General features: G+C 46.5%; 1 protein-coding gene across 3 annotated transcripts in view; it reads left to right on the plus strand.

Annotated features, from left to right (window-relative positions):
* The first annotated feature begins 295 nt into the window (after window positions 1–295).
* Window positions 296–14,569, plus strand: part of Uaca (uveal autoantigen with coiled-coil domains and ankyrin repeats) — an 87,726-nt gene continuing 73,452 nt past the window's right edge. For 2 of the 3 annotated variants that reach the window (XM_055621865.1, XM_055621866.1), the window contains exon 1: window positions 296–469. In XM_055621865.1, coding sequence (XP_055477840.1) covers window positions 383–469 — 87 coding nt within the window. In that variant the 5' untranslated portion in view covers window positions 296–382. Of the gene's footprint in view, window positions 470–835; window positions 853–14,569 lie in introns of those variants that run through there. The other variant, XM_055621869.1, reaches the window with a different exon arrangement.

Raw genomic sequence — 14,569 nt, forward strand, 5'->3', positions numbered from 1 at the left:
GGGGAAATAAGAACCGGCCTAGGCTGGATCTCTAACCTCGGACCCCCCAAGTGTGCAGGCACCCCAGGCCAGGAGCCGGCGCTCAGGCTCCTGTCCTCCAGCAGCCCGGCTCCACGCGCCGCGGAGCTCAAGTTCCCTAACTTTTCCTCCCGAGGGGAGAGGAAGAGTGCTCTGGAGTTTAAAAGGGAAGTCCCGCCCCCTTCCCGGTTTTCGATTGGCCAGGGCCGACCCCACCCCATCCAGGCGGCGCTTCCGATTGGCTGCCCGGGGGAGCGGCTTGAGCGAGGCCCCGGGGCCCCAGGTGGCAGGTGGGGCGCGCTCCGGGCTCCGCCGCGCCGGCTCTCGCGCCGGGTGAGGACGCGGACGCCCGAGGACCGGGGCCATGAAGAGCCTCAAGTCCCGGCTGTGGAGGCAGGAAGCGCCGGCACCCGCGTCGCCCTCGTCGCCCACCTCGGTGGCCAGCAGCACGGTGAGCAGCCCCGCGGCGGGGGCCCCGGACCGTCTCCGGGGCGCTCCTCGCCGAGGACCTGGCTTCTCGGAGGGGTCCCGCCACCCTCTCCGGCCGTCGCGGGGTGCCCCCTCCCCACCCCTCCGCGCCCCGGTGGACACCAGGCGGCCCGGTCTTCCCCCGCCGTCGCCGCGCGGACTCCGGACCCGCCGGGCTCCGCGGAGAACTCCTGCCAGGGCTGGGAGGGACGCCGAGGCTGTCGCGGGGCAAGGCTGGTTCTCGGCCAGCCTGGGCGGGAATAGGGATCTGGAGCGCAGACAAAGCCCCGCTTGTGTTTGACCCTGGAGACGGCTAAGTCGGGAAGGTGATTGTCCTGTTGGCAGTGAATCCCACCTGTAGGGCAGGTGGGTGCGGAACGTGGGTGCCAAGCCTGGCCTCCGTGTGCGGGCGGAGAGAGTGGAGCTTCTCTGTGAGTTGGCAGAGAGGACAGAAATCTTGGGAAACATCCTGACTGCAGATGTTGGAACTTGGATAATTTGGCAGGTTAGAATGGCGGTATCCTCAAAATTCTGCTATTAAGGAAGTTCTATTTTAAAAGTCTTACAGAGTCAACACAGAGGAGATGGAATGTGCAAACCGCCTGATTACCTGGTGGTTGTAATTCTATGGACCTTTATATGCTTTTTTCCTTAGAATACAGATTAATGTGTGCCTGGTTTTGAAGTAATTCAGATCAGTGTCTTTCAAAAGGGTATCCCCTAATAGCAGTTTAGTTGGTCTTAAGCGAAACTGTAGAAAATAGACTTTAAAAAAATATAGGAAAAAATGATTCGGAGTCTGGGTGTGGTGATGCTTGTCTGTAATCCCAGCACTTGGGTGGCAGAGACGCGAGGATCTTGAGTTCAAGGCCAGCCCGGGCTACGTAGGAAGTTGGAGTCCAGCCTGGGTTATATGGGAGCCTGACTCAAAAACAAACAAACAAACAAACAAACAAACAAACAAACAAAGTGGGAGAGGCAGGGGCAGAGAAGGAAGTGATAACAGATTCAGAAGGCATGGATTTTTTCTGTTTGACTGTGCTTAAATACGCTTTGTAATTTCACAGGAAAAAAAGTTTTCTTTTGCTTGACTTAAAAAATATTTGGCAGAAAAACTTAGTGTATTGGAGGTAGCCATGGTTACAGATCATTCTTCCCCATCTCACAGCAGATGATGTGCCTTTCTCCAGACTGCAGCTGTGGGTCGCCAGGTTGGTTTGCACCAAGGATTTCTGTCTCCACTTGGAGGTTTATGTTCCTTCTTTTCACTCCTGTTTTCTGGAAGCTTCGAGGTTGTAGCTGTTGGTGTTTTCAGTGTGCACGTTGGCTTGGTACACTCAGAGCGTGGGTTTGTCTTCAGCACGCACTGAGCTGAGCATTCTGCGTTTCTTAAAACAACACCCTAACCGTTAAATGCATGGTGCAGAACTGCTCTCTCCGGGGCAACACGCGCTTCTCAGCTTGCTAAGGCGCAGAACATGTTTTGTAGCGGTTTTGAAATGAAAGTAGCTGGATGTGGTGCCTAGCAGGAGCCAGCGAACCACCAACAGGATAATGTGGGTGAAAAGAAGGACAGACTCCGAAGCTTTTCAGTCTGTGTAGCCCAGAATCCCTGGTTTGGTGTGTGCGGCCCCTCTTTTCAGCTCTCCTTTTGCCCTTAAACCCTTTTGAATAAATCCAGCATATGATGTCTGCCATCTGCAACGGACTATCAGGTTATTAGTCTATCACTTCTGTCCGTCAGCTCCACCTCACTCAGGAGCCACTGGGGTTATTATTTGCCTTCACGTCCCTCCAAAGGAAGCACATCCCGGCTGAAAGGAAAACACACACACACACACACACACACACACATACACACACACACACACACACACACACACACACACACACCCGGCTGAAAGGTAAACACACACACTTGCGTGCAGGATCACACACGCTTTCTCTCTTTCTCTAGAAACAGCAGCACATGTGTCTGATAGGTAAGATACAGTGTCTCCAGGTGCTTTCACTTTTTAAAATTACATTCTATCTATCTATCTATCTATCTATCTATCTATCTATCTATCTATCTACTTTCTTCGTGTGTGTGTGTGTGTGTGTGTGTGTGTGTGTGTGTGTGTTTGCTTGCTTGCTTGTGTATGGTCACATGTATACCACAGTGTGCACATAGAGGTCAGAGTTCAACTACCAGGCGTCTCTCCTTCCGTGTGGGTCCTGGGGATGAAACTTAGGTCAGTCTTGGTAGCCAGCCCCTTTGTTCAGTGAGTTGTCTCACAGACCCTCAGGATACTTTAAATCTCTATTTCCTTTGTGAGTGAACTCTACTCTCTTTTCTTGTCCTTCCGAACTGCATCATTGCTAGAAACAGTTTTTTCTTTGCACCTTTCTGTGCATTTTTGATTTGTGTATGTGCTTCATATCTAGGAAACCGAGACCTTTCATACAAACATCCAGACTGATTCTTAGCTATTTGTTATGATCCTTTGTGGTCGTAGCATTCCCTATGCAGAAGACAGTTGCTTTTTCATACAACTTAACTTTTGGTTCTCTCACTTCATGTCACATGGTGGCCTCTTAAGTGGAATACTGAACAACAAGACCCTTCTAAATTTCTTGTAGTTTGCTTTCTTACGTTCTATTTTTGTTACATTTATTCATTTAGGTAGAATCTTAACTATAAAGCCATGGCTGCCCTGGAATGTGCTGTGTGGACCGGTCTGTCCTTACAGACCTACCTGCTTATGGCTCCCAGGACGCTGGGATTGGAGAAGTGTGGGCCACCCTACCTGGCTGGGTTTCATTTTTAAACATTTATTCCCTGTGATGTAAGAGGGCGTATAGCTTGGCTCTTCTTCCTGCCCCCTGCTCCCAGCTTTGAATCTCCTAACGTGAGTCTTAAAACATTCATTTAACTTCCATGGAAATGATCACAATTTCCCCTGAACAACTTTGATGTTTATGCCGTAGCTGTCTTTGCTTATATCTCAGCTGAGCAGCTGAGCAACAGACTGAGAGGCGTAGATGTGTGAGCATTTTGTGGTGGTGTGCGGTACGCAGCACCACCCTGCCAAGCTATCGCTGTGTGGAGGAGAAGTGCGCTTCAACGCTGGCGGCAGCGGCAGCGTTAAGTCAGTGCCAAGGGGCTAGAGTTCCGTGACTAGGATGGGTTTCTATGTGCAGAGGGAGACCCCGTGGCACATGCTGCTCGTATATATTTGAAGGCTGATGGCTACTGCTCATATTCGGAGATGGCAGCTTCCATTAACCACAGACTTGGAAATCTCTGTGTTATACTGGATTGTTTTGAGATGAGGTCTCACTTAATATCCCAGGCTGGCCTGGAACTCACTGTATAGCCCAGGCTGGCCTCAAAATCCATGGCAGTCTCCTACCTCAGCCTCCCCAATGTTAAATTAACAGGTGTGAGCCACACACCTGACACACATCTCTCTCTCTTTTAAATAATCTTGGTTTTTCTTTTTTTTTTTTTATGGTTTATTTATTTATTTTACATTCATTCGTGTTTTGTCTGCATGTATCTGTGAGGGTGTCAGATCCCCTGGAATTACACTTTTATTCTTTTGTTTTGTTTTGTTTGTTTGTTTTTGAGACAGGGTTTCTCTGTTTAGCCTTGGCTGTCCTGGGCTCACTTTGTAGACCAGACTGGCCTTGAACTTACAGAGATCCACCTGCCTCTGCCTCCTGGAGTGCTAGGATTTCAGGCGTCACAGTGCCCGGATTTACACTTTTATTCTTAATTACTAAATTGAAGCTTCAGATTCCCAATGGGGTCATTAAATGACTGGCAGCAAGCACTATATTAGCTCTATGTCAGGTATATGGTGCACAGAAATAGTAAGCTTGAGCATTTTCATGTAGCTCAGATTTGGGCGGTAAAATGAAGGGACCTCTAGATGGAGTGGAGGTGCAAACAAATACTGTAGCAGCTTTTGGCGGGACTATCCTGTTAAATTTCACCTGGCCTCAGTGTTACAGTTTATTAAGCTCTTTAAAAAATTAGGCATATGTATCGGAGTTGTGTGTGTGTGTGTGCGTGCACTTCCTTGTAGATATAGTGCCAGCAGAGGCCAGAAAAGGATGATGTCATATCCCTTGGAGCTGGAGTTAGGAGCTGACAGATTCTGAGAATCGAACTTGGACCCCCTGCAAGACCATCAGCTGCTCTTAACTGCTGAGCTGCAGCCTGGCTTGGTAGCCTCTTGACCATGAATGTCATTTTGCTGGTTTTTTTCTCTAGGCGGCTTGTTAGAAAGAATTGTGGGATTTTGTAAGTTAACTAATTATCTTCTGAAGCATCTTGCTAGTCTCCATGAATACCGGAAAAAAAAAAAAAAAAAAAAAAAAATCGATGTTTCTGAAGGATTAAAGTTACAAATAGAGCAACTGGAAAATAAAAACAAAAGCATAAAATCAAAATCAAAATGTACCCTTTTTGTTCCCATGAGGAATATTAGCTCCTATGTATAAGAAAGCATAAGGTTTAACATGCATTTGTTTTAGCTGTGGTTCTGAGGATGAAGGCTTTGAGTTTTAGGCCCTGGGATTTGAGTGTGTTTAATATGATGCTAACGTTAATTCTGCCATCATGTTGGTAATGTGAATAAGAGTGCTAACTGTTTACTCTTATTCTAAATTCGGGATAAGCATAATTTACTCATTGTCATTAAAGAGCTCAACCTTTAATGGAAAATGTTTACCTTAACTAATGCTTTGTTCAGACAGCTTCTTACTGTTGTCTCTGCGTCATCTCCTTGTGGCCCTGGAAGGGAGTTACAAATGAGGTGACTCTGAGCTGATGGAGATGGCTCAGTTGAGAAAAGCTTGTACAGACATGAGGACCCAGAGACTTTAGGGCAGTGAGACACGACCCGGCCTCAGAACGAGGGGGCTGACCCTGAGGAACGGCGTTCCAGGTTGTCCTCTTATTGCACACGTGTTTGCACACAGCCACAGAGTCCTCTTTTTATACTTCAGCTTCAGTCTTAATGCTGCAACAGGTTCACCTGGATTCAGTGCATGTCTGAACTGCAAACTCAACGTCTTTTCCCCACAGTGTTCAGGTGCTTTTTCTCTTGTAATTTTTAAGATGTATTTTTAATTATATGTGACTGTATGCTTGTGTGTGTATGTGTGTTGCACATGTCAGTGTAAATGCCCTCAGAAGCCAGAAAAGGGCATCAAACCCAATGAGGCTGGAGTTACAGACAGTTGTGAGCCACCTGACATGAATGATGAGAACGGAGCTAACATCCTCTGCAAGACCAGCAAGTGTTAGTGTCCTAGTCAAACTCACTGAACATTTCATACACGTATAAGTGTATCTCAGTCACATCCACTTCCACTCTTCCCTTCAGCCTGCCCACATATGTCTTCCTCCCTGCTTCCTGTCTTTCTCCCACATAGTCCACACACTTGAGTGGTAGTTTAGGACTTTAGTTACCTGATTATGCATCATATACACATTTAGAAGCATCGGGTTAAAAACCGCACACTAAATATGTGTGCATGTGTTCACATATGTGAGGGTGCGTGTGTTGGGTGTATGTGCTCATGCATGTGGAGAGCCAGGACAACGCTCAGAGGTCATCTTCAGGAGCACATCTTTCAGACAAGGATTCATGTTAGCTGAAGCAAGTCCCAGCAATCCTTTGCTGTCTCCACTTTCCCAGAGCTGGGATACAGCACCTGCTATCCTGTATGGACTTGGGGGCCCAAATTTTGGTCCTCAGGCTTGCCAGGCAAGCACTTCCTTTCCAAGTTCTCTCTCCAGCCTCGTAGTTATCTTACCTAGTTTTGAAACGATGGAAAACATGAACTGGGCTCAACAATGGGTTAATAATTGGAGAACCAGATAATTCCAACACAGGGGCAGAGAAAGCAAAGCTTGGACTCAGTTTTTGTACTGGAATGGAAGAGTGCTGTTGAAGATTGGACTTTGATACCACAGTGAAGAGGCCCTCCTTCCAAGCAGGGATGGGACCTTTAAAGCATGGTAATGTCAATGGACTGCACTCTAACAGTGCTTTAAAATAGAAACTATTAGTCATCTTGGAAGATGCTAGGGCACAGAGGCATTCTTTTAAGCCAGAGAAATTAAAGACAAGATAAGTTGTTTCTGGTTCTTTCCCTATGTGAACTGTATCTGAGCATCACAAAAATCCCTGAAGGGAAAACTCGTACAGTGATGACTAAGGGCAGAACTAGAGCATCGAATATTCTGTTTCAGTTAAGGAATGAGGAAGGGGCAGTGGAGTTCATTCATGTCTTACAGTTTGCAGTTCTCAGTGAGCCAATGGATTCAGAGTCTGGACAGAGTGACCATTAGAGGCTACCAATGTCTCAATAAAGATAGACAAAATTTATTCACATCCATTGTCATGTTAAGAGTTCTTATGAGAAGAGCCACACCCAAACTCAGAAGCACTTCCCATTCAGAACCCACGTTTTCAGAAACACAGAGTGATGGGGACAATTAAGTAATGACGATTAGGCGCACAACAGACTTTATATGAAAGAGGTTTATTAGATGGAGATGAAGAGAGAGAGAGAGAGAGAGAAGGGAGAGATGGACATGATGGGGGGAGAGATGGGGGTGCCCCAACAGAAAAAGGAGAGAGGGCAGAGAGCCAAGAGGGAAAGAGGGGGCAAGAGGGAAGAGAGAAGGCAAGAGAGAGCCCCATTGTTGGGTTGTTCCCCTTAAGGGGCAAGGTAACCACGCCTTCCATAATGACATCATAGGTTGCTAGGCAACCCAGAAGCAGGTTTCTAAATCCTAACATTCCTCCCTTTTTCTATAATTAAAAAATGAGCAACTTGGGCTGCTTCTCATGTAAGGTAAGTTAAAGTATATAAATTTAGGTTTATTGGAAGCAGCTCTTGGTTTTCATGCAAGGGGTTAAGAGAGAGAGAAGAAATAATAGCAAAATGGTCAGATTACATGGTCAAGAGGAGGAAGGGAAGCCTCTGCCCTGGAAAATTTAGGGTAGAGGGTTGTCAGTAGAGAGTTGCCAGCCATGCAAGGCGGCAGGTAGGGACTGAGGAATTCTGGGAGAACCTGGAGCCGCGTGTCCTGGGCCTGAAGTACACCATTCCAGCCTTTTGTTAATAATAAGTGAATCATGGGCATAGATTCTTTTCTGGCTATTTCCTGCTGACACTGGGGGTGCTGTAGGGAGGTCAAAAGGCTGAAATGTTGGCCAAGTCCAGGAAGAACAGGCTGCTTTGATGCTGTCCAGGCTCTGGAAGACATGCATGGCTGGGGGGAAAGTGCAGGTCCAGCTTGATGGAAGTCTGTGAGATCAGACTGGAGCACTGGTGTAGCTGCTTTGGCGCTGTTATGGCTATAGGAAACATCTGTGTCTGGTAGGATACTGGAACTTTATGCAGAAGATAAAGTTAAGTAGGTTATGGAGAAAATCCTTAAGGTGTGCATTTAAAACTTTTGGGAGAGCAAACAGGTGGAAGGTTTGGATCAAAGATGAGCATGGGAACCTCTGTTTACCTGAGGGAACCTTCATTTACACAATCACTGGCAGTAATTAAAAAGGCTTTGCTTTGGATCTGTCTTTTAAGGAAATTGAGGTTAAGTTTGGTTACAGAAGTGTGTAAACTTAGAGGCCCTTAAAGCAGGCACTAGGTGTAGAGACCTGAAATTCTCCGGAAGACATCCCAGAGGAGAATGTGGAGGAACGGACGAATGGACTGTTTCCATTGGGAGGGCAGGGGTCAGTGACCTGTCAAGGCGTCCCAAGAGCAAGGTTTGACCCAGTACATATGTATGGTCCTGCCACATATATATGGTCCTGCCTGATCCAATAGCTCATCAGCTTTTGGCCAGAGACCAGGGGCACGGTTGCCCATAGGAGACACAGTTCACCTAGTGCTAGGATTTTTGTAGGTGAGTGTGAGGGGGGGAGGAACTATGCACATAGAGAGAAAAGATCTCTCCCAGGTGAAAGAGGAAGTCCTAAATGGAGGTCAGCAGAAAGGGTCAATGGTAGCCAGTGAAGGGTGGGGGGGCCGTCTGTCTCAAATGATAGTAGGAAATTGCTGGACTCTGAACAGTCAAGCTTCCCCAACCAAGAGAGGTGTTTTATGCTGATAAATGAGGTGAATTCACCAATCCAGTGGCTGGCCAATGAGAAGTCACCAATCCAGTTGGTGTTGCATGCCCCAGATAGCAGTCAGGTAGCCAGGAAAGGGAAGTCCCAAAACCAGGGAAAGGGGAGGAATCCCACCTTCTGAGATAGGCAATAGGTGCAGTACTTATCTGGAGCCCAATTGACCTGAGAGGTGGATTCAGGTGGATTTCCTGCAGCTCACAAGAATTACTTTTAAGTTTTATGAAGGAGATAAAACTTTAGACATGTTAGCATCACAATTGTAATCTGCACTGAAATGCACATTGCAGAAAAGGCAGTGGACATGCGCATTCCTGTTAACAGCACAAGCATTGTTTAAGGTGAGCTCTGGAAAGGCAGAGGCCTTTCGTGAAGCAGAAGGGGAAGCTCACTTGATCTTAACCTTTGGTATAAGCACACATTATGGAGATTGAAACTCTTGAGCTTGGAACCATGATAGTGCGTAGTGTAGTGGAATGTTTTCATATTAGACTTAGATTAATAAATCAGAGCTCTGTTGATAAAGTTTAAAGCTCTGGATAGTCAACGTAACAGTAGCATAGAAACAGGAGGAACTATTAAACATTTTTACCTATTTAGGATACCTTAAATCGCCTTAGACCTTGTAACCATTATAACTTGCATTTACCCACCTTAAAACATTTTTCTTAGACCCTCAAACCTTTATGACTTGCATTTATTAACCTTAAGACACTTTTAGACTCTTAGACATTTATAACTTGTGTTTACCAATCTTAAGCCATTTTCTTAGACTCTCAAACTATTTTTTTTTTTTGAGGGGAGGGCCTTTGTATCTAGTTATTTCCCATGAGACATAGGTGAGACTGCTGTGAACATTTATTATCCTTTAGCTAAAGGGATGGTAAATTGTTACATTTAGGCCTGTTTCTTGAGTCTGGCAACAAGACATATTGTATGTGTGTATGTAGGCCTGACAATAGCAGTTCTAGGACTTAGGCTTAAGGCCTGGTCTCCTGCATATGAAGAGAACTGGGAAGGCATCTGAAGTCTCCCAAGACAGAAGTTGGCAAACATGTCCGTGGGACCCCAGGGTGAGGCCAAAACAGACCTACAATGTTACCCTGGGCTGGGAGAGGATGAGTAGAGATCGCTGAATCTAGGAGCTTTTTTTTTTTTAATTTAAAAATTGAATTACTTGACAAGTGTAATCTGTTGTTTGGAGAAATCTTGGCAGGGCCTTGGAAATTTTATCCTCAGAAATTACTAGAAACTATTACAGTAGAGATGTAACAACTTCGTCTCTTTCTCTCTGCTTTCCTAGTGGAGCTAAGGGTGAGCAGAGTTAAGTTGTCAGCCATGTTAAACTTAACAGTGGAGTCCTGGGGAAGGAGAGCTAAGAAGACTAGATAAAACATTACAGCATGTGTGTGCTGTCTTCCCCCCTCCCCCATCATCAGAAACCTCTACTGCTCTCTATCAGAGTTTGGCGAGTATTCACCCTGCCACCTGAGGGTGCTAATGTCCCCACAGGCACGAGCAGTCACAGGAGATAGGCACAAGTGATTTCTTTAGGGAACTTGCCCTCAGAGCAGATGGCTGGAATGATTGTCTGAAATCATCATAAGGAGGCCGGATGGCTGACTCTATTACCTTCCCCCCTCCCTCACATGGTAACGCAGTGAAAGTTCTACGTAGCTGTTCTGTAGTTAGCTAATGTAAATGAATCAGTCAACCAACCAACAAAACCAACCGGCCAAAGAACCGAGTCAAACCAAAACCCAGCTACCACAGACAAATTGATGGTTTGTAATCACAAAGAGTTTTGTTGATAGTTACAAATCTTAACTATCATGGGCATTTTCAAATAGTGGCATCTCCAGCATGGGGCCCCAGATAGGAGCTAATGTGTGAGTGACCAAAGACCCTGGCTAAGTGGGCTGTGCGGAGCCCACGTGAGGCCCAGTTTCTGTCCTCAGCACCAGGGAGCTCCTGCTTGGAAGGCAGGCTTTCCTTCCCAAAAGATCATGCATATTGATTGTAGAAAACAAAGCAGAGCTGCCCACAAACAGCTGAGTAAGAGAACATTCGAAGCACTTTAATGGTGGCTCTGCTTGAAAGATGCCGAACCACCATTTGGTCATCCAATTAACCCTCTTGATACCACAGTAATAATTTCTGAATCATGTTTTATTCAAGTAAACTTTGTACTTGGAAGCTGTCCATCGGGCTGGCAAGATAGCTAAAGGGGTAAAAGTTCTTGTCCCTGAGCCTGACAACCTGAGTTCAACCCGCACACCCGCATAGTAGAGAGCTAAGTCCTCCAGCTTGTCCTGGCCTTCACACATGAGCTGTGCTGTGCACACACAAAGCAAATACATATAAAATATTTTAAAAAGTTACTAGTAACTTGAAATGATTGGAGCAGCTATTAAGAACACAGTAATTGCTCATGTTTGCACAGATATTGCTTATGAGTAAGGAATATTAGCCACAGTACTCATAACTGACACTTACTGAGTGTGTTGCTTGACCTGTGTTCTAAGCGATGTGTGCTCACTCAGTCCTTACATTAGTCCCGACAAATGGTCCTTTTGCCTTGATTTCAGGTAAACAGTTAGTGGTTTATAGCAAGTAGCTAATAACAAGCTTGGTGACCTGGCTCAGACACTCAGGCCTGACCATTCTGAATGGATGCAATTTAAAACTTAGTGCTGGTTGTGGTGGCTCACATCTTTAATACCAGCACTCGGAAGGCAGAGGCAGGCGGATCTCTGTGAGTTTCAGGCCAGCCTGGTCTACAGAGCTAGTTCAAGGATAGTCAGGACTACACCAAGAAACCCTGTCTCAAAACAAAACACAAAAACAAGAACAAAGATTTAAAGCTGGGGATGTGTACCTTGAACTGTATGGAAATGAGGAGAGGAGGGGTGGTTTACAGGCAAGGAAGAGTTTTCTGTGAGAGTCCAACACCAGGGTCCCAGTGACCTATGGAGCTGCGTCCCGGGCCTTCTGCTGACAAAGAAGTTAAGGGTCTCTGCCAACTTGATAGGAGGAAGTATTGCTTTAAATGGTTTTCATCAACTGGACTTACGAAGATGTGCTCTTGTGTGTGGCTCCTTGGTGTTTAGTAATTACTTGTTTGAGCTTTTTGTCTTCTTTCGCTGAGGTCTCATTAACGTCATCCACAAGTGTGCATCCTTGTTTTTGCCTCCTGGCCAGTCACAGCCTTGGGAGGGGCCTGTGTTGTTCCTCTAATGGTCTCCTTCCTTCTTTTTTCTTAGAGTTTTTGTCTTAAGTATTTAATTATGTGACCGTTGTTACATTAAGACCTGGCTGTTTTATCTCCACAGAGAGTGTAACTCGTGGTACCCCAGTCTCTAGTGTGTTCCATTAGAGCTGCCGTCTCTGATTCCACATGGTCTGATGTTACACTTTCACTCTGCTCCATTTGCCCTTGTAGACGTATGTGTGTGTGTGTTCACCTGCCATATTATCCCGTCAGCCCCAGTTCCAGCAATTAGTACTTACGAAGGTGTGAGTCATGAGGACCTAAAGAAACTAAAATTACCAGCTTGTTGTCTGGAAGGTTGTGTGAATGGTGTGTGTGTGTACTCGTGTGCACACGTGTGAAAAGGCATACAGGGTTTTTTAGGGGGGGATGACATTAGTTTTGACTGTATTGATCAGTTGTTAAGTCAGGTTTTCCTTTTTATATGCATGCAGTGGGTAATCATCATCGTCCATGTGACTAGTGAGGGAGGGTGCCTCTAGTGGGTGTGTGGAGTCATTTCAGAGAGGTCTGAAGGAGGAAGACTCACATAGGTGTGGGGGCACCAGATCATGGGTGGGACAGAATAAAGGGAAGAAGCTGGCAGAGAACCCTCTCCTTTGTGCCACTGCAGAGTTTCTGTCAAACTGACCCAAGCTAAAGAGATCCCTGACAGGGACCCTTGAGTGAGAACCACCTCCCTCAGAGTGGCAAGTCTGTGGGGGCACTTTCTTGACTAATAATTGATGTGGGAGCGCCCAGCCCACTGTGGGCAGGGCTGCTCCTGGGCAAGGTGGTCCTGGGTGGTATAACGAAGCAAGAGCAAGCCATGGGGTCAACCAGTAAGTAGCATTCCTCCATGGTCCTGCTCTAGTTCCTGTCTCCAGGTTCCTGCCTGAGTTACTGCCCCGACTTTCTCCAGTGATGCACTGTAATCTGGAGGGATAAGCCAGATGAGCTCTCTTCTTCCTGAGGTTGCTTATGGCCATGGAGTTTTATCACAGTGATAGAAAACAAACTGAGACATCGTGCTTCCTGGTAGAAGCCCCCCCACTTCTTTACACATGCCAGGCAGTTGCTTTACCCACAGCTAGCCCTACAGTAATGCTTGCTAAATAGGAGTGTACAGTTCTTCTTTCTTTATTTGGTTATTTCTTGGCTTTCTTATTTGTAGGGGCCTACTCAGCTGAAGTTGAAGGTGAATCTTCAGTGGGGAGCTTATGAGGGTGGTTCTAGTAAAGCAGGCACACTATTGAATTTATGAGGGACCATAAAGAAACATTTGCTGCTGGTTTATGCAGGTTTTTGACTGAGTCTCATTCATATAGCTAACCCTGGCCTCAAGCTATAGTAATGGAGACTGGCCCTGAACTCCTGACCCTCTGCCTCCATTTCTCAAGTGCTGGGATTCCAGGCAGGTATCACCACCCCCAGAGCAAGAGGTCTCATAACTGTGGTAGCTTTTATGATTAATTTCTTTCAACAGATTTCTTAAAAAGATGTTAGTTTTTATTATTTATAAGTGTGTGTGTCTGTGGGTATGTGCATGTGACTGAGGAGGCCAGAAGCATTGCATGCCTTGGAGCTCGAGTTATTTTGAGCCCCCACCACTGTGGGTGCTGGGAACTGAACTTGGTCCTCTGCAAGAACTGGAAGTGCTTTTAACCACTTAAAAAGCCAGCCAACCAGCTAACCAGATAACCAACCAACCCACCAACCCACCAACCCACCCTCTGTAAACTGTAAGCAGTAATCATGGTGATGGACAAGTAGGTGAAGAAAATGAAGGCATTTTTCAGTCTTAGCAAAGGCCTATTGTGAGCCAAAGGATGTCTGTTTGCAGCCTCTGGAAGTGCCTGGACAGTGGGAAGGGGCCAGGTCAGCATGCTGGTGTTCCGGGAGCAAGCTCTGAGTCCTGGTAATTGGTTTCATGTCCTTTGACCGACTACTTAAATATATTTGTTTCTGAATCTGGAAAACGGAAGCTAATAACTGTGTTTTGCCAAGTAGTTGTGAGCATGAAGTGAGATAAGGTATATCAGTGCCTGGCCATGCGCATAGTATCTGTCCTGCAGCCACCTCCTTCAGAGATTTTGTCACGGTCATCAGTTGCACTGGTTTGGCTCTGCTGCCTTCCCATTTGTGTGTATGCAAAAGTCTTTTCAGTCCTTTCATTCCTGAGGAATGCAAGCACTTGCAGGCTTTTATTTAGCTCAGACTTCCAAAGTTCACCCACGTCTGCTCTGGTAGCTCCTGATGACTGCAGTATCTGTCAGTGAGAGGAAAGTACTATTTCTCAAGCATTCTGTCTCCTAGGCTGAACCCTGGAAGATCAGAGGCCCCCAGCTTTGTGAAGCAGCTCTGCAAGCTAAAGCAGCAGGTGTGTGTGGAAGCTCCTGGCCCAGGAGGGAGTGTGCTACGCTGGCTCTGGGTGGGGTGAGGCGTAGGAGTGGGGAGTCAGTCAGGAGTCTCTATTTTGAGCTGTTCCCTGATGCTCGGTGCACTCAGTGCTATCAGATTCTGCCTGCATCTACTTAGTCCTCACTCCAGAAGGAAGCCACGCACCCATTATGCCGTCTCTTTCCTCTCTCTTCCCGTCCCCTGGCAACCACCGAGCTGCTGAGTGAGCTGCTTAATCTGAAGCTTGAAAGAGGTGGGTGGAAGCCATCCAGGGAGAGGCAAGGGCACA

This window comes from Psammomys obesus, unplaced genomic scaffold, assembly GCF_907164565.1.
Source record: "Psammomys obesus unplaced genomic scaffold, mPsaObe1.curated_primary_1811, whole genome shotgun sequence".
Classification (NCBI taxonomy): Eukaryota; Metazoa; Chordata; class Mammalia; order Rodentia; family Muridae; genus Psammomys; species Psammomys obesus.